Source organism: Strix aluco, chromosome 1 (assembly GCF_031877795.1).
Source record: "Strix aluco isolate bStrAlu1 chromosome 1, bStrAlu1.hap1, whole genome shotgun sequence".
Classification (NCBI taxonomy): Eukaryota; Metazoa; Chordata; class Aves; order Strigiformes; family Strigidae; genus Strix; species Strix aluco.
In genome coordinates, this window is record NC_133931.1 from 17,416,518 (window position 1) to 17,443,235 (window position 26,718).

A 26,718-nucleotide genomic window follows, 5' to 3' on the forward strand; every position below is an offset into this window, starting at 1 on the left:
TGGACCCAAGATAATAAGATTTTATGAAGGTTTGTGTCTTTCTTTGGCTAAGTCTGGTTTTGGTTTTTTTTTTTTTTTTTTTTGCTTTTGCATATCTGCAATGTGAGATTTGTTGATGCTTTGATGCTTTTTTTTATTTTGAGGTTAAGTCACATAAGAACAACTCATATTTAAGAGTTGTCAGGTGACAACTCTTACTTAAGGTTAAAATGTGTCCATACAGTTTTATCAAATATTTTTACTACATATTCAGGGATTTTTGAGAAATTACAAATTTTTCTAACAGGTACCTGTCAACTTAACTGTAAATTGATTTTTTAGACAACAATATAAATTCTGCAAAATTCTAATCAGGTATTATTAATAAATGAATTTAAAACTGAAAAATTGGTAACATGATGTACCTGAAAATAGAATAACCATTACTAATTTTTATGACACAAATGAAGAGTAACCTAAAAGCCCACTGTTTTACTGAAATTTCAGTTTTGATCACATTACTATTTCATTAAAACACTAAGAAAAATATCTGTGCTTTGCTGGGTTTGATCAAAAAATTTTAGGGAAAAAAAATAATTTTTTTTCCCTAATCTAGCCAACTTGGTAATATTTGTCAAAATGGAATTCAGAAATTGAAATATTTCAATATTTATTGAAATATATGGGGTTTTTTTCCGAAACATAGCTTTTGAGATTGCAAGCAGAAACTTCAGTGGGGGATGAAGCAATAACACACTTTGATGCAGTCTTTAAAAGCAGAAGTGATTTGTAGTAAAGAAATTCAAGGAGGGAATTTGAGCAAAGTTTGAATCTGAATTTGTAAGTTTATGGACCTCTCTGGGCAATCTTTTCCACTTCTTGATTGTTCTTATAATGAAAAAGTTTCTCCTTATATCCACTGCACACCTCTCTTCAGGCCCATTGCCTCTTGTTATCCAGGCGCCACTGCAAACAACTTGCCTCTATTGCCTCAATAGACTCCCGGCAGGCACTGGGGGCTGCTGTTAGGCCCCCCTGAAGCTGACTCATCTCTGCACTGAATCAGAGATGTTCCCTCATTCTCCTCAGTGCTCCAGTCCCAACAATCCTGGTGATCCTTTAATGATTCACTCTAGCTTATCCCTGTCTTCTCTGTCCTTTTATTGGGTAAGGGAGGGGAGGTAGTTGTGCAAAATTGTATGCTGTATTCTAGAAGCTATCAAAACCAAAACTGTAATAGAATTTAAGACAGGATTTGAAAATAGTTCTTCCCATTCCAACATGTCTCTGAAACCCACATCCTTCTCTTCAGCCTGCTCCCACTTCAGAAACTTTTATCAGTTTCTTGGATTGAATCAAACTTCTTCAAACTCAGACACATTTTTATTTTCCACCGTCTGCTATGGCTGTATGCTGTGCCTTCCTGTATTATCTTCACCTGTGTGGTGGGTTGACCTTGGCTGGCTGTCAGGTGTCCACAAAGCTCTTCTCTCAGCCCCCCTCCTTAACAGGACAGCAAAAGAATATAGATGGAAAAAATCACGGGTCCAGATAAGCACAAGGAGATCACTTACCGATCATGGAAAAAACAGATTCAACTTGGGGAAGATTAATTTAATTTATTGCCAATTAAAAATAGGGTATGAGAGTGAGAAACAAAGACAAAAATTAAAACACCTTTCTCCCAGCCTCAACTTTACTCCTTCATTCCTCACTCTTCCACCTTCTCCCCCGAGTGGCACGGGGGGATAGGAACACTTCTCTGCCCATCTCTCCTCTCACACCTTTTCCCTGCTCCAGCATGGGGTCCATTCCGGTCCTTCAAGAACTGCTCCAATATGGGTCCTTCCCACAGGCTGCAGTTCTTCAAGAACTGCTCCAGTTCTTTCCACAGGGTACAGTCCTTAAGGAACAGCTTCCTTAGGGCTTATCTACCTTCTGTGGTGTGGGGTCCTCCACAGTCTGCAATGTGGGTATCTGCTTCACTGTGGTCCTCCATGGGCTTCAGGGGAACAAACTTCATCACCACAGCCTTCTTCACCAGCTACAGGGGAACCTCTGCTCCAGTGCCTGTAGCACCTCCTCCCCCTCCTTCTTCACTGATCTTAGTGTCTGCAGAGTTGCTTCTCTTTTTCCTCACTCTTCTCTCTTTCAGCTGCTGCACAGCATTTTTTATCCTTTCTTAAATATGTTACAACAGAGATGCCACCAGCATTGCCAATTGCCACATTTTGATCAGTGGTGGGTCTGTCTTGGAGCCATCTTGAACTGGCTCTGTCCAACATGGGGGCAGCCCCTGAACTCTACTCACAGAGGCACCTGCTACCAAAACCTTGCCACATAAACCCAATACAATCTTCATTTGTGCAGGCTTCTTGCTTGGTGGCTCTTTCACATCCTATCTGCTGCGCTCTTCATCTGAGAAGGTCCTTCCAGCTAAAACCTGTGAATTGGTTGCCAACTCTTCCTCCCTGCAGGCAATGTCAGATGACACTGGGTGCTGTGACTAGGATAAGCCACTCAGCCTTCTTCCTGACTGCCCCACCACATCATTTTCATAAAACAGAAATAAACTTGTTTTATACAGTAAATTACCAACAGATAAATAAAACAAATACCACTTTAAATACTTAGGTACTTGTCACGTTCTTATCTTTGATAGAGCAGTGTCTCAATTACAGGTGTGTGAATAATTTCTTTGTGGTTCAGAGGCAAAACTGCAAAGCCAGGTCAAAAATCAGTCATAACTAAACTTATACTTTAATGCAGTTTCTTTACTAAGAAATGAAAAAAAAATGAAAACAGGAGGGGATCCCTAATAATTTCTAAAATCTCAAATAGTATCTTGTTGATCATCTCATGTTTGGCATGCTTGGTTTAAAGACAAGACAAATTTTAAAGACAATATTACATTTCAAAACCATAGTAAAAACTCTTTGTTTTTTCAGCTATTAAAAATAATTAGAAAGAAAAATAATTTAATTTCAAATTGATGAATGGAAAGATTTACTTTTTACTTGTTTTCATTTTCTTTTCCTGAACAATTAACTAGTTTCTGCTTTCCTCTGTATTCTGTTTTTAATGAATTGACTCTTAAGCCCTCTGCCCCTCAGCAACTCAAACAGTAAATATCAGGCTTGAGAACTATGAAATCTGAAATAATAATTTTACACTTCAGAAATGCTAAGCTTCATTGTTTCACAAAGCAACTGGAAGCAGTTTGATCAGCAAGAAATCTTTTAATTTCTGCTGTTGTGCTCACACAAGAATAAGTCTGTCCAAATATTTTCATTTAAATTTCCTTGTTTTGTTTGTAAAGCAATAAAGTCACCAATCCCTCCCTGTCATGAACTGGACTGGAAGCCCAGAGGGTTGCAACGGTTCTGTGATCCCCTCAGGTTAAATTAAGGTGAAATGACACCAAATGGCCAGTTAAAATATTTTACTTGCAGTAGAAAACAATTTAAACTTGGAAAAGGATAATAAGTAATGTGGTCTCTTATAAATCTATAAGAAAAGAAAGGAAAGGAAAGAAAAAGAGAGAGAGTCAAAGAAATCTAGATCACCACCCCTGGATCCAGCATTGTCTCAGGTCAGGTAATCTTGGGTGGTTGGTGCACCACACAGCAAAATTTCTGTCGCCTTTTAAGTTCATTTTATCAGCTGATTAGCATATTTTGTTTTTTTCTCAGTTCCCAGAATTCTGCTAACTTCATGCTTCTGGAACAACCATCCGGCTCCTGGGGCAGAAATGCTCACCTCTTATCAGTTCTTGTCACCTCTTCAATATCGAAGGGGCGAAGTCGTTATCGAGGCCTGAATGGTGTCTGGCTTAGTCACATAGTATTGGGTTTATGCAGTGGAGCCAGTGATTAGCAGTCCTTGTGCTTGATGTGGAACATTTGGTTTCACTCAGTCCATGTTTCCCCCCTTTGAGGCTTATCTAAGGAGTTTGTCAATACAACTGCAAGGGAGTGGGGGGTGCATCCTTCAATACACTCCCGCTTCCTTGGGTGACATTCCTTAGACTAATCACAAATTGTCCTTGAGGTTTTCTGTGTCAATCAATGTTTGAGGCATTACTTCCTTCTGTTCCTTACACTCCCCAATGTTCATTTTTATGTGAGAAAAAGATGTATTTCATTCTCTTGCTGGAAAACAGCAGTAAAGGAACAGTTGGCTGATGTACAGATTGGTGGGTTATCTTACTTTGTTAAACGTGCTTGTGAGTTAATCCATCAAATTTCTAGTCTTAGTCTAGAAAAACAGAGAATTTAAAAAAATGAACTGTGTAAAGTTTTAGCCAAACAACATCTAATGTTTTCCAAATATATAAGTAAGAATTCAGCAGACTGCACACCTTCCATATTTTTTTGTAAAAAAGACCAAACTATTTGCTTTATATGCCAAGATTTTTCCTATGTTAACATTTTTCCTTCCTTCTTTATAGATAAAATAATAAGTCACTGTTTGGCATTTACTAGAAAACAGTTACTTTTCCTATCAATAACCCTTCAGAAGAACTCAACTCACACCACACCCATAAGACGACGTTTACTTAGGGAAAATCAAGCAACTCAGGATCTCAGAACTCTATTGACAGTTGACACAAACATTCAGTTACCAATTCAGGATTTGCAAAACAAAAGAAGACAAAACCTTTATCACAGGGAAAACACCTTTCTTCCCGCTTCACTTGCCTCAACTTCACTGCAGGCCCCTGCTCCCTCTCCTGGTCTCCACTCCACTCGCTTCTGCTGCCCCTCCCCCTCAGCCCCGCTGGTGGTGTGTGAGGTAACTGCGCCTTCTGGTTTCCTCTTTCCCTCATCCTAGTCTCCCACTCTTATCCTTTGCTCCAACATTTCTCCAGGGGCTGTACTCCCTTCGGGACCTCCCTTCCGTACAGTCTTCGGTGCGTTCTCACATGCACCTTCCTGTTTCCCCCTGAGTCCCTCTTTGTGTCTCCTCCCACGCAGCCTCCTGCGCCCTACGGCGGCTCCTCTGTGACCCCCATTTTGTGAGGCGGTGGGTCAGCGCCATTTGTTGCATGGCTGGCAGGAGCTGGCTGTGACTGACACAGGGCAGTTCACGGCCTACTTCCACACAGGTCACCCCTGCAGCTCCCCTGACGATTTTTGCCCAGTACAGGGCTCCAGGTAGGCACAAATGGTGTGGGTATCAGTTGTGTTTTTCCCATGACACAGCTGATTTTTGTGGTTCTAACTCAAAAGAGGCAGGTTAGGAAGCAATTTATTCCATTTAACTTCTCCTAAAGCACCATTTAAACTCCTGAGCTTCCTCACCTTTTTAGTTACAGATGCTATTATTTGATTTTTTTTTTTTTTCTGGTTGTCAAATCTGTATAAGTTTTACAGCTATACTGAGCATACAAGTGCAAAGTGAAGGATTTGAGGATGTGAATCATGTCAATTTACAATCATCCTTGAGTTTACTTGGAATTTAAAATCTGTGAGTTTTACAAATCACAAAGCTGTAGAAAATAAGACTTCCATATGTCCTCAAGAAATGTTTTATGTCCCTCTCCTCAAAAGCTGGATGAATTTTATGTAAGTCATTAATGACAAATCTTCTGCAAAGCTGTCCTTAAAGATTTTCAGTTTATGGATGTTTTGCAATCATCTAATTTAAATTTCTGAAACCTGTAAGGTTATTCTGTGGATAAATTATAAGGAAAGGCTGAAGTTTTTTATTATTGCAGGTTTATAGAAAAAGCCAACATATAAATGTTTCTTAGAAATTATATCTTTCATTATATTTGGAGTTTTTAGAATATGTGAGAATATTAGATGAAAATAAATGTAATATGCATTATACTACATATGCTGTTCTCTATACTTGAAAGACCCATTCATTTATTCTCTGACTCTGAGCATTAGATTATCGAGACTAAGTCAAAAGCACCATTACCAAGAGGTTTGCTAACCTAGGGAGGAGGTCTTTAAACTAGGTTTATCAGGGTTGGTGAGCAAAGCTTTCAGGTTTATCAGGGAACAGGGGAGTCTTTTTTGAGGGAGTGACCAGAGACACATCTCAAGTGCCTATACACAAACACAGGTAGCATGGGAAACATAGGAACTGTAAATTCATATGCAACTGTAGATCCACTGATTAAAATGACATTATTAAAATGACAGAGCCATAGCAGAACAGCTGGCACAGCTGGAGTCCTGCAACAGATGTATACACTCTCCAAGAAAGGTAGGTAGGGAACACAAGGAGTATGTATTGTAGTTTGTGCAAAGGAGGGAGCAGAGGGAACTCTGCTAGAAAATGGCATTGCCTGTGGAGCTTCTTAAAGATATTTTTTGTGACTGTCTATTTCTGTGTTCATTTGCAAATTTCATAATCAGATGATGCCGCAGATTTTAAAACTGAGCTTAACTTTTTAAGGGGCTTTTGACTTCAGCTTATATAGTTTCCTTTCTGCTGCTTGTCTCTAGCACAGCCAATGAAGAAACTTAATAAGAAACACATTCTAAGTTGTTTTTATGAAAGCGGTATAGGATGTGCAGAAAATTGCAAAACTGGAATGTATAAAAGAGCATTGGATTAAACACTGGCCAAGTGTGACATTGGAAATTTGTGAAAGTTGCTGATGGATAAACCAGCAAATTCAGACTTGTGGAAAATTAAGTTCAAAAGTGTTATGAAGCTGCTTCTCAGTGCTGTGCTCTGTAAAAACAATCTGAGTGTATAAACGTAAAGAGCTATAAAGGGGGAAATACTAAGCATAAAATGCTTGAGTAGTAATAATATACAAGTCAGGATAATTCTGAGCTTCATCCAGAAAGAATCAGTAAATAATTCTACATAATTGCTATAGACATATTTTAAAACATTGATAATGAGTGCCTACTGAAAACATAAAAACACCTCCCTAAACAGTGATCAGTGGGGCTTCTATCTAGGTGAGATTATTTATTTATTTATTTATTTATTTACTTATTTAGACCTAACCTCTGACAAACTTCCAGAAGTAGCAAAAAGAGACAAGGTCTTTGGGAAAGAAACTACCTCTGATTCAGAAATGTTTGTATAACTTCAGTTATAGCTAAGATAGTGTGCTGCTTTTTAATAGACAATAATATTTGCTTTCTCATGACAAGTTGCTACCTGGAGAAGATAATCTCATTTTCTTTACCTTTTACTTTGAATATGAAGGTAGTTGATTAAAATCTTATTTAGAAAACACTGGTAGATTTTTATAACAATTTTTTTTTCTGTCAGAATCGAGATTACAGCTAAAGGGTTGTGGTTTTGGAAAAATATAAAAAAGTATTATCTGCATAATTAATTTCCATCTACTTTATTGCATCAAATAATCATAAGCTGTTTCAGAAAGACATAAAAAGCAATACTTTTCATTCAGAAACATCTGAAAATAGTTAGAATTATGCTTCATTTTCCACATAATTATTTTATGTATGTAAGTAGTTAATTTATTTTTAATGTGTTATAAATATGGGGTGAGAATGACATTTCTCAGGCTCCCTGTTTTCTTCAGTTGCCTATCAGAAATCTTAACAGTGAGATACCAATATTTAAGGGAGCAGTTGAGCCCCAAATAAAATTCTGTAGATGGTTGGAGTTTGTGTAGACACATGCATCTGTGCGTGTGTGTGCTATGCAGAAACATGTAGTTTTTCACCACACTGATGGAATCAGTAGTTAGTGTTATGTGTTTGCCTATATTAAATTCTTTTGAAGAGCACTGGAGTTTCTCAAAGAATTGATTGCTTTCTGATGTGAAGATCTTTTGTGATCTTCAGATGAAAGGTAGCTATTAATGTGTATATTTAAGAACAATAATTAATATGACTGTAAAATTCTTAAAAGGGGATGATAGAGTGCTGATTCCTTTAGATTGCTCAGTTAATTCGTCTGAAATAAGACTAAAATTTGAAAGAGCAGACAACACTGTGTCTGGGGTTGTACCTCACCTACACTGTGAAGACTATGCCGTGAATTTCACAGAGTCTGTGTAGATAAGATCGAAGTATGGAGGGATCACTGCAGGTCCTCTCAGGTTTTCATGATGGATTTCTTCAAAAGTGGTTCAGCTTGCTCAGAACTTTTATTGGCTATTATAAAGATCATTGTTTAAACTTGGAAAGTTGCTATACTATTTTTTCTTGCATTATTTTCAAGAATAGATAACAGATGTCTATTACTCTGTGATGAGTTGAGTTATGCACTTAAGTTTAACTGTTTGGTACACTATAAATATCTAGATAGATAAGATGACCTGATACATTGTATGCCAGATTAAAGTTTGATCTACCATGTAATCTTATTGAATTCTTACTGAAATCCATGAATTTGCATGGTCTATAAATCACTGATAACATTGCCTTTCTTTGATCATCTATCTTCTTGAAAATTACAGTTCAATATTTATGTAACATTATTATGAATATCACTGAAACCTACAAGAATAAGCAGAAAATTAAATTAAATAAGACTAACTAGAGAAACATATTTTTGAAATTTATTATGAAAAAGGAACAGTGAACAGCAAACCAGGAAGATGGTTAGAAAATAAAATATAAGATATAAATTCTTAAATTAATTTTCACCAGAAATTATTTAAATGTATACTTATTTCACATTAATTTTTAAGAGGCATTTAGCCATAATTTAAGGAAAAAAAAAAGCTGCATGTATCTATATAAATATGTATCTATCTATGTATCTATATAAATATATATATATAAAAATAAAAAACACTCTGTGCCCACAAAAAGCAAAAAAACCCCAAACCCTCAAAACCTTTGTACTCTTATAATCATCACTCACATCATAATAGCAGTGATACTCCCTCTGCATAAAAGCCCTTATGCATATTCAAATACAGATCTTCATTTGAATTCATAATACCTTGAAAAGCTAAGCCAAGTCCCCACTTGCCTATCACTTTGAAAAATCTTCCCCTTTCAGCATATGGTTAAGATCAGAGAAGTATGTTTGGAAAAATGATGTCTTGGCAGTATGTGCATTTTTTGCATTTATGCCTTCATATCACATTTGCAAGTTTGTAGGTTAGATACATTTTCCCCGTACGTGACAAAATAATTTTAATTTAAAAACATGGGGTAGGAATTTTAAAAGTAGATTTTTTTCAAAAAATGTCATCAATGTTAGCTATGTATTTGTAATTGCATGTCAGATTCTATGAAGTTTTAACCTAAAAGTATTGTCTTCTCACCATTCCTTTGAATGTTTTTCTCCATATTTGGTAACTGAAAATTAAAAGAACAGGGACAGATACACAATTCTTTCAAGGCATTTAGGTGCTTAGCTACTGTTTAGGTATTACATTTTGATTGCAGTGGTTGTAGTGTTAAGCCCTTAAGTATCTTTGAGGACTCCTACCTCAGTGGTTTAACAGAGATAATTCAGAAGGTTGTGGAAGGGCAGTGAGAGAGATTCTCAGGGGTCTGTACAGAGATCACTGCAAAGTTTTGCTTTTCTCTCTTTCTTCCTTGTTCACATATCATTATTGGACTTGTTGCGCATTGATGAAGATAGGCCACTGTTGGTCTTCATAAATGTTCTCTTACCAGTTATTCTTTTGTTTGTGATGTTTTATAACTGATATCTAAGCAATTATGCTATTTCAATGTGATAGAAATACAGGTGCTAAAAGTGGATTGCACAGAAACAATTATTACATTTTATTTCTCAGGGTCTTATGCACTATGAAGTCAATGGTAGAACTGCTGTCAGCTTCAGTGTTTGTCAATTTACTCAAAGATCAATTCTTTTTTGCAGTGGCTTCACAAGTTAAGGCACCAAACATTTTCATGGGGATTAATGTTTATTCGCCTTCTCTCAGATGTAAGCTTTTACCTATGACAATCTGACTGCAAAACTGGAAGCAAATAAATCACAAGCAAATGATATTGTAGGTGGAGAAATATAGGAACACAGCGCAGTAATTCTGTTATTTATTGGGCTAATGCTTGCATTACAGAGGCTAAGATGGTATCTGGTGTGCTCTTGGTTATATTTACAGCACTTAAATGTAGTTAGTATTAATTTCATTTGTACCAAATTTGCTACATGAATCAAAACAAAAGACATCATGATTTATCTGGGCCATTTTGCTGATGGTAGCAAAATTACATTTTGGCAAAAATCTCTAAACAGATGTGGCTCAGAATATGGGACATGCTCATTGACACAGCTTGTGTTTTTAAACACAGTCACTCTATTCTTTTAAGTATTGGTAGAGTACAACAGCTTTTTTAGTGAACAGTTTTTTATATTCCTAGGAACTAGGATAGGTTTCTCTAGAATTCATTTGTGAAAAGCAAAAAAATTCGTTCTGTAGGACAGTATTTTTCAAAAGCTCTTCTATTTTTGAGTCTGAGAAAGCTATTCCAAAGTCTTTAGTCTTGCATGATACATCTAGATTTCTGCTTTTATGTTTACATGAGCTAAAAAGCTATTTCACATGCTACAATTTGTCTTTCCAGTTTGCATAAGATTCCATAATTTAGCTATGAAAATTTACCTATAAGAACTTTTTCAAATCAGTACTTGAAATGTATTTCAAGCAATATCTAAAAAAATCAATATACGGGTTCTTCAAAATCATTGAACCAGTGTGTTACCCATTGTCTTAATGGACATTTTATTTCTGTGAACCAGCAATTAAAAATTATTCTCCTCAGTGTCCTTAATGCATGAAAACAAAAGTTCATTATTACCTTTTTTATAATTTTTTATTCCTTTCACAATAAAGGACTTGAACCTGTGATGTGATGAGGTTCCTCAGTTTCCTTGTATTTACTGGATGCTAAGTGCACTGGCTAATTAGTAAGATTAAATCCAAGATATGTTTTTACTTCAGTTTTTCTATCTGGACATATAATAATTTAACAGAATTTTGAAGAGATAAAGCCTAGTATTTTAAACTCCTAAACTACTGTAATGAAGAGGTTTCTTACAGACATTGAAATTTTTCTTTCCATTAGAAATGAGCCATTATCTGTGTCAGAATTCTTTAAAGCTTTTTTCTGTAATGCTATATTCCTCAAAATTATTATTTTTTTATGCTTATCATTTTTTCAGCAATATTGACTGGGTTTTCAGGCTTCAGGGCAAGTTTTATTCATGTTAGCACTCTAAGCAGATACAAGAATTGCTTTTCAGGTATGCTTCAAACATTTGGATAGTAAACTGAATAAGTAATGTGATATGGTATTTCCATCTAATAACATGATATTTCCATGTAAGTTATTTGAAAGGTAATTCCATTTCTGAAAGTAATAGCACTACATTCACAATCAATGTTATTAGCTCACAGAAAAAATTTTGACATGAGCTCCTCAAAAACAATTTTTGACTTATTAGGCATATATGTACCGTTAAGATAGAAGATACACAACATCACTCATTTGAGAATTGTTTTCTCACAGAATTAGTTCTGTTGGTATTGGAAGTGATTTAATAAATCTCTAATATTTGCCAAGTTTATTCAGCATAAGATTGTATGTTAGACAATAGAACATTATTGTGTCAAATACTCTCTGACCAGGTTCTTTCAGATATGCCACATGTGGAGGATGTAATGTTTAATATCACATTTACTTATTTAAAGATAGTTGATGTTACACAGGACTTCTAATTTAGCGGAGTGATACAAAATGTATTGCATAGCAACACAAGTGTAGGTTACACTTAGCAAAATATATAACAATCGCAATATAGAGTTTTATCACAATACCAATGTGATTCCTATTACAGGTATCTATAGTATGCTCACCATCACAACACTGGGCATCCCCAGCTGCTGGAAGGAATACATGGGTTGAAGACAGCTCTAACCTGTTGCTCTCTTTGAAGTTCTTTTGTTAGTTGCCTAGTTTTTATACTCTGTGTTGGGCTGAGCCAAATATTCTCTCCCGCATGCTGGTTCAGCTAACTCAGGGAGACATTCATGCTCTTAATGAACTCAGGGAGAAACATTTTCACCACCAGTTAATCCACTCAACTTTTGATAGCCGTTTATCTAAAACGAAGGCCACCCTCTGGTCCTCTTTGTGTGGAGATAAATGTCAGTCTTCGCAAGAGCTGTTCTCAGTCATTGACTGCATTATTCCCTGAACTTTATTGAGCACATCACCATTGCCCATCTCCTCTGAGCATCTGTCCTTTTTAGGGGTTTATTGGTATATTCGCAATCAATAAATAATTGGTCAAATAATTTCACAATTATTCACATATCCTGAAAAATGTGTTCTTATGATCAGATTTTAAGTACTTGATCTGTTAAAACTTACATTCATTAAAATGACTGATGTAAACATCTTAACCATGAAAGTGTCTTGCATCTGACATTTGGGAAATCATCCATGAATGGCTTTTGTTTGAAAACAGATCAGCTGTTTGAAAATTGGAAAAAGAGTATAGGAGAACAAACTTAAACATCGCTAGATATACTAAAATAAAATATGATAACATTTTCTCAGTATAATGTAATTGCTGACATCATGTGTCAGACTGCATATGATAGGGATTAAACTCAACTTGCTTCATGAGAACATTTTTGGTTAAAGCAAAAGAGGAAATAATGAAATTTTTGCATGCTATTGTAAAGTGGTGTTAATGAAAATGATAAATAGTGGATTGTAAAAATACATGCTTGCACTAGTATAATAATTTTAAAATAATTGAAATCTGAAGCCATTACTTATTAACACTTCAACTTTGCAGTAGCATTCCAAGTCTAACATGTTAAAAAACCTTAAACAATTGTTCACCTAAAAAATAATAAAATTCTATTCTCAACAAGTAAGTGTACATTTCTGAGGGGTGATTTTAATGACTTTTTTTTTTTTTTAACAGCTGAGGATGCTTGTGGAGGAACTATGAGAGGATCCAGTGGTATCATCTCGAGCCCCAACTTTCCTAATGAATATCATAATAATGCAGATTGCACATGGACAATTGTGGCAGAGCCTGGTGATACTATTTCGCTCATATTTACAGATTTCCAAATGGAAGAAAAATATGATTATTTAGAAGTAGAAGGTTCTGAACCACCTACAATATGGTAAGTCAACTATTTCAATTTTAATGTGTTAAAAAAAGAAGTATTACGAAATGTGGAAGGATAACTTGTTACTTTTCCATTTGTCAATAGATAGTCTTGCTGAAAACAAACAAAGCCGTAATCATTGTTACTATGGCATAAATGTTGATATTCTAATTGTAGCTATAAAATAATTTCCAAATATATTCCAAGAATGTAGCATCAAGATGAAAAGCACTATAGATTCATTCACCTCATTGTGTGCAGGTCTAACCATTCTAGCTATTATTGTATTAAAAATTTAGAATATTATTGTATTAAACATTTAGAAACAGAATGGAATGGACTGTTGTATTGGTAAAGATTGGTGGAGCCTTCAGGGAGTTTCATAATGTCAGAAAGTGAATACCATGGAGTTCTTTCAGCACAGAGCGGGGGAAAGTAGCATTGGTCAAACCAGTTGGTCACAGGTTCTCTCTGGAGGAGTTTCTGCACAGAGAACTGTATATGTGGTCTCACTAAATAATGTGCTGGTGAGGGGTATGGCTGGTGTTACACTTACTTAGAAATTTCTATCCTGATTTGTGAGATACAACACCTTGAGCTGAATAGCCACAGCACTTTTTTATTTTGGTTTTGTTCAGAATAGACTATGGGTAGAGAGTGTTTTTGTTTGTTGACTTAGCAGTAGTAATATTTTTGCTGAGCTGGCTTCTGTGATTCTTAATCTCAATGTTTTGTGTAAAACAAGTAGAAGAAGTAAAACAATAAACAACCCCTTTCAAGATCAAGTTTAGTTAAGTAGAAAAAATAAATGATACATTCTGTAGTTTTCTGGTCTGGTGGTTTTATGGTAATATATGATGGCACTACTCAAGAAACATGAATATGAGAGATCCTTATGTTTGTTGTATTGGTTTAAATATACTGTTGGTTCACAAAGAGGACATATACAAAACCATAAATAACAGTGATGTTCTCCTGTAAAAGCTTAAGCTCTTAACTGGTTCATAAAGCATTATGAGTGATCTGCACAACAGACAGGCATTTGAACAACAGGTGATACAAGAAGTGGTTGGCTAGCCACATTAAAGTCAGTAGAGTCTTGTTTTCTTATTATTAATACAAAACCCCCACAAAACATAGCATAGACAAAATAAACTACATAATTTTTAATTTTATAATAAGAAAATATCCCAAATTAGATAAGTACATTGTTTTGAAAACATCAGTATCAGTTTCTACAAGTGATGGTTATAAGTAATATTCCTTACTACTTCAGGGTATAGTAGAAACCTATACACTAAGTCTCAGCTTTAGCAAATAGTATTTCATAATTTGAGTTAATTCATACTGCCACCTACATAGTTAATTACCTGTATTAGAATATTACTTAATTGCCATTGAGTTTTTCAAGCTGTTAAACTGAAATCTTTTGAACTAGCTGTCAGCTAAAATAATTTTTAAACAATAATTTATAATAATTATTAGTGAGGTAACACCAATTACATACAGACAGTATGAATCACATGAATAGCTAAATGTACATTCAGTTATTCTTGAGCATGTTTTATGTATTCAGCCATGAGCTTCAAATAATGATTTAGGTTTTTTCCTGCAAAAGGCCTTGGCTATATTTAAATGATATAATAAGATTAATTTATATACTGAAATTCTCATCTGTTTACAAAACAAAAAAAATTACAATGTTAATTAGATAATTGCTAATGTAGAGAAGGAGAGTGAAAGCATATTCTTTTTTTAGTTTGTCATTTACATTCCCTAAATTAGACTGATGTATTCAATTATGCAAAAGTATCCCCCCCATATGTTAGGAAAAATAGATTTGGAAAGCTTAATTAACAACAATTTGTTGATTAGATTTACAGTGGTAATACTTTATATCCCCTTAGACTATAGCTTGAGGTTTAGTTCAAGATATCTTAGTTTATAAAGTCTACACAGAAGTATACTTCTAAAGCTAAAACGAGGTTCCTGATCTTTCATTCTGGAAAACAAATAGTACATCTATTCGTAAAATTACTAAAAACATATCGGTTAATCTGGATAGTAGGTAGTATTATAAAATAACTTCTTAGACATTTTGTTGCTTTATGTGACTGTTACACCTATTGATTTAAAAAAAACGCAAACTTTTCTTCTGCACATCTGCTGTGTAACGAAATCTCCCTCCTTTTTGTTTCTAAGTAAAACAGTGAGCTAGAATATACATCAAGTAGATGGGTTATCCGTGAGAGAAAACTTGGAATTCTTTATTAAGTGCTAACTTTACGTAGTCTTCCAGTCAGTCATTATAATATTTTAGTTATGTCAAGTCTTTTCTTTAAGAAAATCTTGATAGGCCATTTTCATTTAAGTAGTGGGAAAAAATTCCATAGATGGCCTTCAGGATTTTTGTTGTCTGATGTCAAGGGCTGATTCTGATGTTTGGTAAGTTGAATAAGATTTTTGCTTTTCATTTTGGAAGTGAAACTAAGAGAAAATTATTAGTTTCAGGAATTTATTTTCCCCATTTTTTTCTTAACAAAACAAAAAACTGAAAATAAATGAGATCTAGTGAAACGTTCCTTTTTGCCTAAGTGAAAAGTTAAGGTTTGAGACATTCATTGGTGGAAGAAATAGCAATGTCATTGGATAATTTAGCCAGCATATGGAGGTTCAGAGTTAAATATTCTGAGTATTCTGAGTGTTCAGCGTAAGAGTTTTCTAATGCTTGCCTCTAACATACTTTGGTTGGAATGTCTCAGTCTCTTATTTTGCTGTTGGTCACTTTTAATGGAATATTTAATAATCACTGGGCGGAAAACTGGGATGATTCTCTATGCTGCTTTGACATGGTTATCCTGGATTCCAGCATGTACTATAGTCTGAATTGTTAAGGCAAGTATTAAGATTCTAGTTAAATTGTATAGACAAAGTGGTAGAAACTCCTTCCCAGAATTCTCTATGAACGATGTGCTTAGAGCAGTCTCCTGATGAGAGCAAGTGGGGATGCAAAGTATATATTTCATACTGTCCTAGGCAGACATTAAATCTGTATGTTCTATTCCTGATTACCAGCTTAATTTAGCTGCTGTTGAAAAACAAGTTGACGATTTTCCCTCCTACCTGTTTGAAGAATTTGGTTATTACAAAAAAAAAAAAAAAAAAAAAAGCAGCAAAGGTATTAGACTAATTGAACTTGAAATGATGATTAGTTTTGAATTAACCAATACATTTTTGGTGGATAGACTGGAAAGTGATAGAAAATAATAGTTGTCATAAAGTATGTGCTTGGAGTTCTAATTCAGAGAACTACTGCTGTAGTCTGAATAAGGATCATAATTTCTTTTTAAAGAACACATTATGCAAATTGTTTATTATTTGTTAACATGAAGATGTGCATTAATGTGAAAGTGTTTTCAGAGTGTAGCATTGTCTCAAATGTTTTAGGGAAAATGTACTTCACTTCTACCATGACACAAAAAAAAACCCCAAAAACCAACAAACCAAAGTTTTAGCTCTGTTCTCTGTGGGTAGAAGTGTTCTTCTAAGAAAATCTTTGTGTAGTGTTCTAAAATTTCACCTACCACTGGCATGTTCATACAAAATAGTAGGACACCTAAGTGCTCTGTTATCAAAGATAAATTTGAAATATGATGTAATTACTTCTTTCAAAATAAAATAACTCACCTTACTTTTCTCGTACTGATACTGTATTCTTGGATATTTCAAAATAGTTCCTATCTAAGTTTTCTAAAATGTAAAGGAGACTTAGAATTTTCCATAGTAAATTGAAGTATTGCATTGTCTGGATCATGACTCTCTTTCTGATTTTAGCCAAATTATAATTTTTTCCTGTATAAATCTAGATACAATGTAAAATGATACATAATGAATTAAATTTGTGTTTGTGAAATCATAGGCACTTTTTTTCTGTTCTGAAATATATTTAAATAGTTCATTGTTTGATATTGCATATTTTGTGCATCATATCAATTGTGTTAAAGTAGCTGGGAGCAATGGCTAACAAAATTAATTTCTCCCTTGCAACAGTGATTTTGTGCATTTTTTTTTCCAAACAGAAACACCCCCTTTGCCTGCATTTTAAATATTCTGTGGAGAATGAAACTACATTCTGTGAAAAAATATTTTCTTTAACTTAGATGCAACAGAAAAGCAGCCGGTTTTAAAGGTTTTGTCTGAGATACTTAAAACTCTTTTGATCCTTTTAATAAGCTTCTTCAAAATAGCCTGTTAACAAGACCCCCTTGCAGATTGTATGGATGAGAAAGAATAAAAACACAAAAATGTGGGTCTTTGGGCTGCCAAATCAGAATTTGTTTCTTATCAGTTTGGGCCTATCCTTGACTTGGAAACATTCCTGATGAACTTTTCAATGGATACGATGTATTTCCATTCTTTTTTTTTTTATATTTTGAACTTAATTTGTTTACTCTTCTGTATAGCATAGCTAAGGACAATTTAATGAGCACACTTTATTAATTGCAAATTTATGGCAACCATAATTTCCCTGTAAGAATTTTGTGAAGCCATTTATCATGTTTTAAAAAAAGTTGATGATTTATGAAGAATGGAAGCTCAAATAAAAATATGGGAAAACATCTAGTCCTAGATAAAAAGTATCAGTGTTTTTAAACACAGCTTTCTTGAGTTTCATAGTAGATCATCTTTCACATTTTGTAAGAAGATAATTACCTTTTAAGTGTTGTTGTAATGTTTCATTTGCTGCTTTTTTTTCTGAATCCAAGCTTAAAAACTTTGTTAATGAAGTTTTACAATATTACTAGTATGTTCAGAAAGTGTTTAGGCAAATAATATACAGTGTTTTATAGAGAAACAATATGTTTAAATAAATATTCATGGAGAATAAATTTTATGTTAACTAAACTAAAGGTAATTTACCTCTAAATTAAATAAATTTCACAGAGAAAAAAATAGTTTTATAAAGTTTTGGAGATGCTGTAGCATGGTATCACAGTAGCATTTGAACATCATTAACAATAGTCATTTTGGATCAGTAAATGTTTATGTTTGGAGTTCAGCATCTGATAGTAGCAATAGCAGTTGCTTAAGCAAAGAGTAGACACCAGGATGATATGGTGTGCTCTTTCTCCTTGTGTAGGCTCCCACCTGCTGTAATTAGTGATTTAGGAACTTCTTGAACCAACATTTGCCTTAAAATCATGTGTTAAACAGCTGTAAATAGGTCTTTCTTTTGTTAATTAGTCATTTGTCAGGGGTCATTCTTCAAGACCCTATGGAAAGTACCGGATGAGGTTTTATTTAAAATCCAATCAGGCAGTATCAGTGAGTTCTCTGTTATCCACAGAATTATGTATTCCTTAAAATAACCTTAACTGGTGTGTCAATCATAACTTTCCTCTACAGAAGCTGTATCATCTCTTTCCTTGCATTCATCCTTATATATACAAAATTCTCTTCCTTTTTATCATTTTAATCAATTCTCTGAAGTAACGAAACATATTGGTCTGTAGCTTTCTCACCACTGTGAAATAACTTAGCTCCTCACTTTCCTCCCAAGTCCTGGATATTTGGTCATCAGTGTTGTGTGAAGATCTGTTTTCCTCAAGATTTCCCTCTCCCTGAGACTGAATCAGATACAGTTGTGGAATCAATGTGTCTTAGGTTCCACCTCCGATGACAGGCTCATCTCCATTATCCAGATTGTAGTCCTTGATCACTGTTCCAGGATGGCACTATGCATTTAGATAGCATCACACATTTTCACACACTTGTAGCCTTTATACCATGTTGGAAAAACATCACCCTGGAGGTTTACAATACACATAAAACCAACACATTACCTCAGATATTTTGAGCAGTAAGAACAGAAAAAAATATATCTTAGTAAAATAGAGAAGGGCCCAGAGGAAATGTTGTCCAAGTGCTACCCAACCTGAATGTTGCCCATTCACTCTGGAGGAGCTTTAGGTGGTGCCACTCTGCATTCATGGCCTGATGCCCTGGGAACATTCCTTGGGACAATTGGTTTTAGCACTATAGGCCTCCTGTAATATCTAGAATACAAAGTCTCTTACTCTCGTATTCCTCAACAGTACTTTTTCTAAAATATACGTGGCATCTTATGTGTCATTTTCCATGCCTTTGCTGTCATATACAATTTAATGATGGGGAAAATTAGTATTTCCTGACTCTTAATCCCATTTTACTAGTGCTACGAGAGAACAAAATGATAAAAATTCAATGCTTTGTAGAACTTGTAAGCAATATTAGTGAAGAATACATCAACTAGTGCTAATTAAAAGCAAAGTGAGGATGAGCAGACAGTTGATAGTTATTATGGAAAAGGTGTTTTTTTGGGGTTTTTTTTGTTTGTTTTTTTGAGAGGAAGATGCAGTTAATTCATGTTAGATATCTACATGGTAATTTTTAATTGCCAATTCAGTTACAACAGAAATTAGCCTTCAGGAGGCATTTAAAAATTAAGTACACTATTGTTGATGATTAGCCCACAACAGACGTATGCATTAACACAATAGGTTCTCAATTGTATCTTTGTAACAAAGCAGTTATTTGATTTATGCAGCCATCCAGTGTCTGAATAGGTTAGATTTATTTTCAGTCAACACACTTGATCAAATGATGCTTATATATAAGGTTACAGAGGAAAACATCTGCCTGATATAAATGTGGCAGCACAAGGATAGACAATCACACCCTCGTAGTACAAGTACCAATGAAAATAATAATGTGTTGGAGAAAATTACAAAACAGACAAGACAAGAAGCAGAAGTGCTCTAAGTAGAGATTAAAATGGGGGAAAAAAACCCACCGCAGATCTGGCAATTGTTTTCCTGAAAAATCATTTCAAGTTAGAAAGTAACAAGTATAATTGTTTCTTTTTTATTAATGAAGACTGTTGACACTGCCTTAGATATTATTACCGTTTTCTCACTAATTATTATACAAAGTTTTTAAATCTGTGCTTAATGCTCAGAGGAAAGACTCAGGAGAATAATGGTTATGAGTAATATGATCCTAATAAGGTTATTAAATGGCCCAGATGATAGGTGGTTTGTAACCTGATAAAACTGAGTTCAAATTTAAAGAATAGTGGCAAAATGGATACTACTTAACACAGGAAAAATGCCTTCAGAAGAATGTTGTGGTTAAAATTATTCAGTTAGAATGGCAAACAAAGTGCAGTCATAAAAACGTGATGAAAATTGATTAGCAGAGTGTTTACTGATAGTGGATAGAATTGATTTTTTTATTGGATTTAACTGAAAATAATATAGATGTGACTGCAAAAAGCAGCCAAGTTTTGGAGTGTCTAAGTCCTTCTCCCATTCTAAAACAGGGAACAGAAGATAGCAGAGATAATGCTTAACTGTAGAACAAGGTAAGCAGAAAGTCAGGAGTAGGAGGAATACTAATGCTAAAAGTATTATCTGTTTGAGTCTTTCATAATCCATGCATTATAGTTTTCATGCTCTTTTTCTGAAGGACTGAGAACAGAAATGAAGCGGTTAACCTTCTTAGAAACAAAAACTTTCCATAGAAGTAAGGTACTTCTGTCCTTTTGATTTTGCCTCTGAGGTTTGATTTTGTGCATGGCGGTTTGCCATTTCACCTGTTGTACTTCAAAGTGTAGTGCACAAACATGTCTCAAACTTTTCAGGCAGAATAGAGACATGTAGCCATGGGTTATGTGATGAAAATCTTCATTCTGTCACGTAACAGTAAAGACCTTGAAGTCTATGCTCTTTTTAAAAGACATATTTAGTTATTTTGTGACATTTACAACAAATAGACTGAGTCCTCAGTAAAGGGAGAATCTGACTTTAGGAAACTGTCATATCCAAGGAAATACAAATCAACTGAAGGTGCAAATCAAGAGTTTAATCCTGGAATTCAATATGTTATATATGTGTTTAACTAGGCTGTAAGGGAACACAAGACAGAATGACGGAATCTTATAATCAGGATAATTCCGCACAGAAAGGAACTCAGGAGCTGTCTAGTCCAACCTACTGCTGAAAGCAGGCTCAGCTCTGAGGTGAGACAAGGTTGCTCAGGCCTTTATCCAGACTGGTCTTGAAAGCCGCCAAAGATGGAGACTGCACAACCTGTGTGGGGAACCTTCTTCAATGCCTGACTGTCCTTGTGGGGGAAGAAGCTTTTCCTTTTTTTCCTGATTTGGAAATCATTGCTTACAATCAGGATGAACACACAAGAATTTATTATCTCCAAACATCTCTTTGAGGTCCAAACATCTCTTGTGATCTCTTTCTTCCTCATGATAGGCAGTGCTATGACCTTTCCTCTGGGCAGGTTGGCTGATCTGGCCAGTCCTAGCTCATGAGTTGAAGATACATTGAATCATGTTGGAGTCCTTCCTTCCCCTGGCTCATATTATCCTATTCATCTTACAGGGGTATGTACATGACCGGAGTCATGACTCATCCTGTCTTCCTCTAGACTACAATAAGCTAAAGCTTATCTGGGACATGTGATTTGTTAATATATAATACAGTCAAGTCTGGGTGAGACTACTATTTGTTAAATTACAGTGTGTACTTGTATCAGGCATGGAGTCAAACGTAGTCACAGAGTCACCTTGACTCATTATGACACAAATTAACATGGTCACAAAACGATACAGCTTTTGTAAAAATATGTTCCCACTCTTATTTACATCTCAGCCCCTACCTCATGTTTGTTCAGGCATTTACATAGTCACAAAGGAACTGCACCAGGATACAGATAAAAACTACCTTTTTTTCTCCTGTGTTAGTCCGTAAGTAATGCGAGAGTTGAAGAGAACAGTGAAGCACATAGGAAGTGGAAGACTGGTTCTTAAAGGAGTAGGACCATTTTATTGTCAAAAAAAGCTGTTTTCCTCTCAGCTACTGTAGATTGAATGATAGCATTCATGCAAGTATTGACTTTTTTTTTTTTAACTTATGTGCAGAGACTTCACAGAGTTAGTTGATTTCCTTTATATTTTTCTGCTGTATCCTTAGTTTATTGCATTCCTGTGATGGTGTAAAATATTTTATTTTGATTAAGGTAGGAAGGCAGTATTTCATTGTTGTTGCAAAAAATAGTATATCCTTGTGGTTAAATGCACTTCTCTTGAAGAAACATTTCTGGATCTTCTATTTTCTTACCTTTCCTATGTTCATGAGTACTGCAAAAGTGAACATTTGTAAGCCTTATATGAAGATACAAGTTTTCATTATTCTTACGGTACTTTTTAATATGTATGAAGTTAGTCTCATCTGGAGTCAAACAGATATCCACCAGCAGTTTCAAATGAGCAGTTTGCATGGGCTTCTTATGTTCTTCTCAACAGCGATAGGATTATATTAGACTATTTCCCATAGTCTTACCAGTATTAAGAAACAAACTGAAAAATAATTCTCGTGAATCATTATATGGTAGAAGAGTACTCAGGTTTTTCCACCATCCTTCTTGCACAAAGATTTACTGACTACTGTGCTTGTGCTTCCATGGCCCTCTTTAACCCTCAGTGGATGGAGCAGCCCAGAGTGCTTCCACTATTGTTTATCTATAACTCTGTTTTGTAGAAACCAGATAAATAATAGTCTAGACCTAGGACATTTTACTAATGAATACCTGAAAAGCACGATCAGTAATAAAATGAAAGAAGTGCAAAAAAACCTGGAGTCTCAGACTCAGCAGTTTCTGGAAAAAATACAGATAGGAAGATGGCTTGATAATTTAACAGGGAACACTTTCACTGTGCTTACTCCAGCAGAATACTGCACTTGTTCTGATGTGGTCATTTACTATTGTCTGAGGATGGCACTTGCTGGGCTACAGAGGGAGACTGATTGCTCTTATCTTGACTGAAACATCAGTGACTGAACTCGCAAGTAAGGCTGAAACAGTCATATTTTATGCTGCAGGAGTTGTATGATGGGGGAAACGGTATTACACATAAAGCAGAGGAAAACATAAATCTCAAATCAAGACAGGAAATAAAACCCACAACCAAACCACAAAGCAAAAAACAACCCAAAATCAAAACATGTAATTTTTTGTTTTACTATTCCAGAGTAATTAAAACTTCACACTTCCTTGTCACGTGTTCTGAGTCCCTGCCATGGACTGTGTTTACTTAGCAAAGTAAGTGGCGGACTATGGGAGAACACTAATTCCTGCAGACAATCCCAAAGCACTCTTGTTTCTAGAATCTGGATTAAAATTATTACTATGTTTTGTACATTGGGTAAATTATATACATTCATAATTCCATCTTTTATGTCTCAGGCCACAACAGCCAAAAGTGTAATAGTTTGAATACATGTATTCATTTGAATACATGTTCATGAATAAATCCTGACAAAAAGATAAAACATTACTTACATGTGGCCTACAGACTACTCAGAACTTCAAATGCTGATGCTTCTTTTTGTGATTGTCCATCTGATTTGCCTGTGAAAATCACTTGAGGTGATTTAGGGTGCAAATTCACCTGTAAAATGAATCAGTAACTACAACAAAACATCAAGCATTCTATGAACCTGGTAATGCCATTTCTTTACGTTAAGGATTGACACAACGTCAAACCAGTGTCAGAGCAATTTTGGATACTTACATGCCATCCATCATGCAGGTGACTGGTCACAGCCTACAGCTTCCTGGTTGTGACATAACCGTCAGTAAAAAAGAAAATAAGCCATTCTGTATGCATACTGTATGTTTACTTCTTCTGCATACAATAGGTCATGCAAATGAAAAAAACTCCAAAATGCAGCAATCTAGAGCTTCAAAACTGAACCTTGAACAAATGAATTATTCTCAACCCCCCACCCTGAAGTTAAAAAAGCCTATTCAAATAATTGTGTCAATTTCAATAAATATTTTTATCCTATAAATTTTTAAACTGTTTTTAAGGTTAACAGTTTTAGGTGTTTCTAAATGAAATACAATGGATTTTCATTACTTTGAAATCCTGAAGGTAAATTAATCTAAGTGTATTCTAAAAATATAAACATTTGAAAGTTAAATGTAATCTCCTGTGACCTAATTCCTGAACCACATACCCTATGTCAAGATAGGCATAGTAACATGAGAAACAGTACAGAAAAGGGAAAAAGGATAGAAACAGATATGGAAAAGAATCTTTAGGGAGAGGAATAAAATAGGCTAACCTTTTAAATCTTGAAAAGAAGTCAGTGAGAAAGGATATGAAAGATTAATAAAATTATGAATATTACATGTCAGGTAAATACGGAACATTCATTCTTTCTTACACTAAAATAAATAGGGACACTCAATGATTTATCAGGCATAAGATTTAAAACAAAAGGTAGAACTTTTCTGTAGCATACATAATGAAGTTGGGGAAGTTATTGGCATGTGTTGTTATAGATAGAAAAATTATAAATAGATTGAAAAATGGATCAGAAATTCATAAAAGGAAAATTTATCAAAGGGTATTAAACATGAAGGCCTGCTTGAAAGGCTCCATTCAGGAAGCCTGCAATCCATAAACTTGCTGGAAACTGATGATGTATGAAGGGATGAATCTCATTCTGTATAATAACAGTTTCTGACAGTCCTGGTGAATTATCTGTTACTACTTATTGTCAAAAATAAAATATTAGTCTCGGTGTATTTCTGATCTAACACATCAGTGCATACATTCTTAGATACCACCAAGGATGTGATGGATATTATACAGGGTATTATAATTCCAGTCATGCCAGTAAGAGATTTTTGCATGATTTATATAAACCAAAGAAATTATTATCAATGAGATGTATCAGGAGTAGTAGTTTTGCCTCTGTAAAATATTTTGAGGGGTGAAGTTCAGAACTTTTCAGTTTATGTTATAAAAATATTCTGCCTTCATTTAAGGCTTGTGATAAGAAAACCTAAAGCTTCCAAGTCATTATTTAAGGCTCCAGGAGATATGGAATCTAATATTTCACGTGGAATTGTCTAATGTTTAATCATAATCAATGTTAAGATGTGAGCAATACTTTAAATGTAATTTTTGTCTGGTTTCTTTTTCCGGCCAATTAGGAATTATTGGGCTTTTCTTCCCTCTATTAAAAAACTTATTAATTAAGATATTTATATATCTTGATTAAGTGAACTCCTAGTCTTTCTTGGCTAAGTAGACTTTTTTGATCTTTCTGTGTAAGATACAGTAAGTTGCTGGAGCCTTCACATGTCTCGATCAGCTTTTTCTCTACCCAGACTTGTAACATGGGACTGGTATATTTGAATCAGCAGAAAAACTACCTGCTGCGTGGTACATATTCTCTCATCCTTGAAGCATATAACACAGATTCCAACATCTTTCACGTGGACATACTGCACTGCTGCACAGCTTCTTTTCCCCATTATTTTTTATGTCAGAGGACACCTGATACTTTTACCATCATCTCTATTTACTGAACAAGACCATACTGTCCTGCATGTCCTAAGTGAAGTTAAAGATTAGGTGAGACTGTTGCAATAAGGCTTAATTTCTGTTTAGTAGCTGACACTATGTCTTTCAAAAAACAAACCCAACAACTACCCTTGAACAGAAGCTTCCAACTTTTTAACAAAACTTTGTAATTCTGTGTAATTTAGAGAATTTCAGATTCAATCCCAAAATGCAGGCATCTTTGCTTGTTTGTGTTTTGGTTATTTTTGAAGTTTATGTTTTTGTTTTTGTTTTGTTTTGTTTTTCCCCATAGTTAGTTATAATAAGGGATATTTTCCTTAAGAGGGAATTAAGGAAGTGCTACAGAGTTGAATGCGATTAAAAGCAGAGTTCCGCTCCTGTGGGAGAGAAATAAGAGATAATTATGACAGCAGCAAAGGCTAACAGTCCTTAGAGTTATTTTTTCATTCAGTTTTGAATTACAAATGAATCTGCTAGCAAGATCTTCCACAACACTGTTAACGGATTTAAACTAGCTGGTTGAAACTTATGTTTGTACTGAAAATTTTGCTAACCATGAAACTATAGCTTTGCTAAATGTCCTCGAAATTTTTATTACCATAGTCTATGCATTAGGTATTTATAGCCATACATTGGAATGCTGCCATTCCATTTGCTTTTGGTGACTTTGGACAGAGTCCCCAAAACTGTGAAGCAGAGCAGCACACTTTACTATTCTGTTCTAGAAAGATTCAATACACAGAAATAAAGCTTAAATCCCCAGACTTGTGACTTCAGTTATGTATTGCTGTTTAAAAACTAATGAAACCCAAATTAAATTAAAGCCTGATCTATTTAGTATGTCTATTCCTCTTACCTTTTTCAAAGCTTGTTACTGATGCAGGAAAAAGGTAAAAATGAACCTGGTGGTTGCAGTTCCCTAGCTGAATTTACCCAGTGAGGTCCATAGTGCTTTGCAACATATGCTGTATTTCTGGTCCCTAATTCTCCTTCGGCTGGATCCTGAAACATTAGACAGATTTAAATTTAAGTGGCTGATAATTCATGATAGGAGTATCTGGCACGGTATTCAGACTAAAAACCAGTTGATGAGAACCAATTGGGTCATACATGAGATTATGTATATGTATCTTCCATTAAAAAATATATAGGAACAAACACTCTCAAGTGAAGTCTGCAATTAACCCTAAAAGAAATCAGAGTTAGGAGCAGGGAGCCATTAATATCTGCCAATGGGGAG

General features: G+C 34.8%; 1 protein-coding gene across 2 annotated transcripts in view; it reads left to right on the forward strand.

Moving 5' to 3' along the window:
* The window catches only part of CSMD3 (CUB and Sushi multiple domains 3), a 756,099-nt gene that overhangs the window by 198,292 nt on the left and 531,089 nt on the right, over window positions 1-26,718 (forward strand). For both annotated transcript variants that reach the window (XM_074808674.1, XM_074808748.1), the window contains exon 5: window positions 12,853-13,060. In XM_074808674.1, coding sequence (XP_074664775.1) covers window positions 12,853-13,060 — 208 coding nt within the window. The remainder of the gene's footprint in view (window positions 1-12,852; window positions 13,061-26,718) is intronic.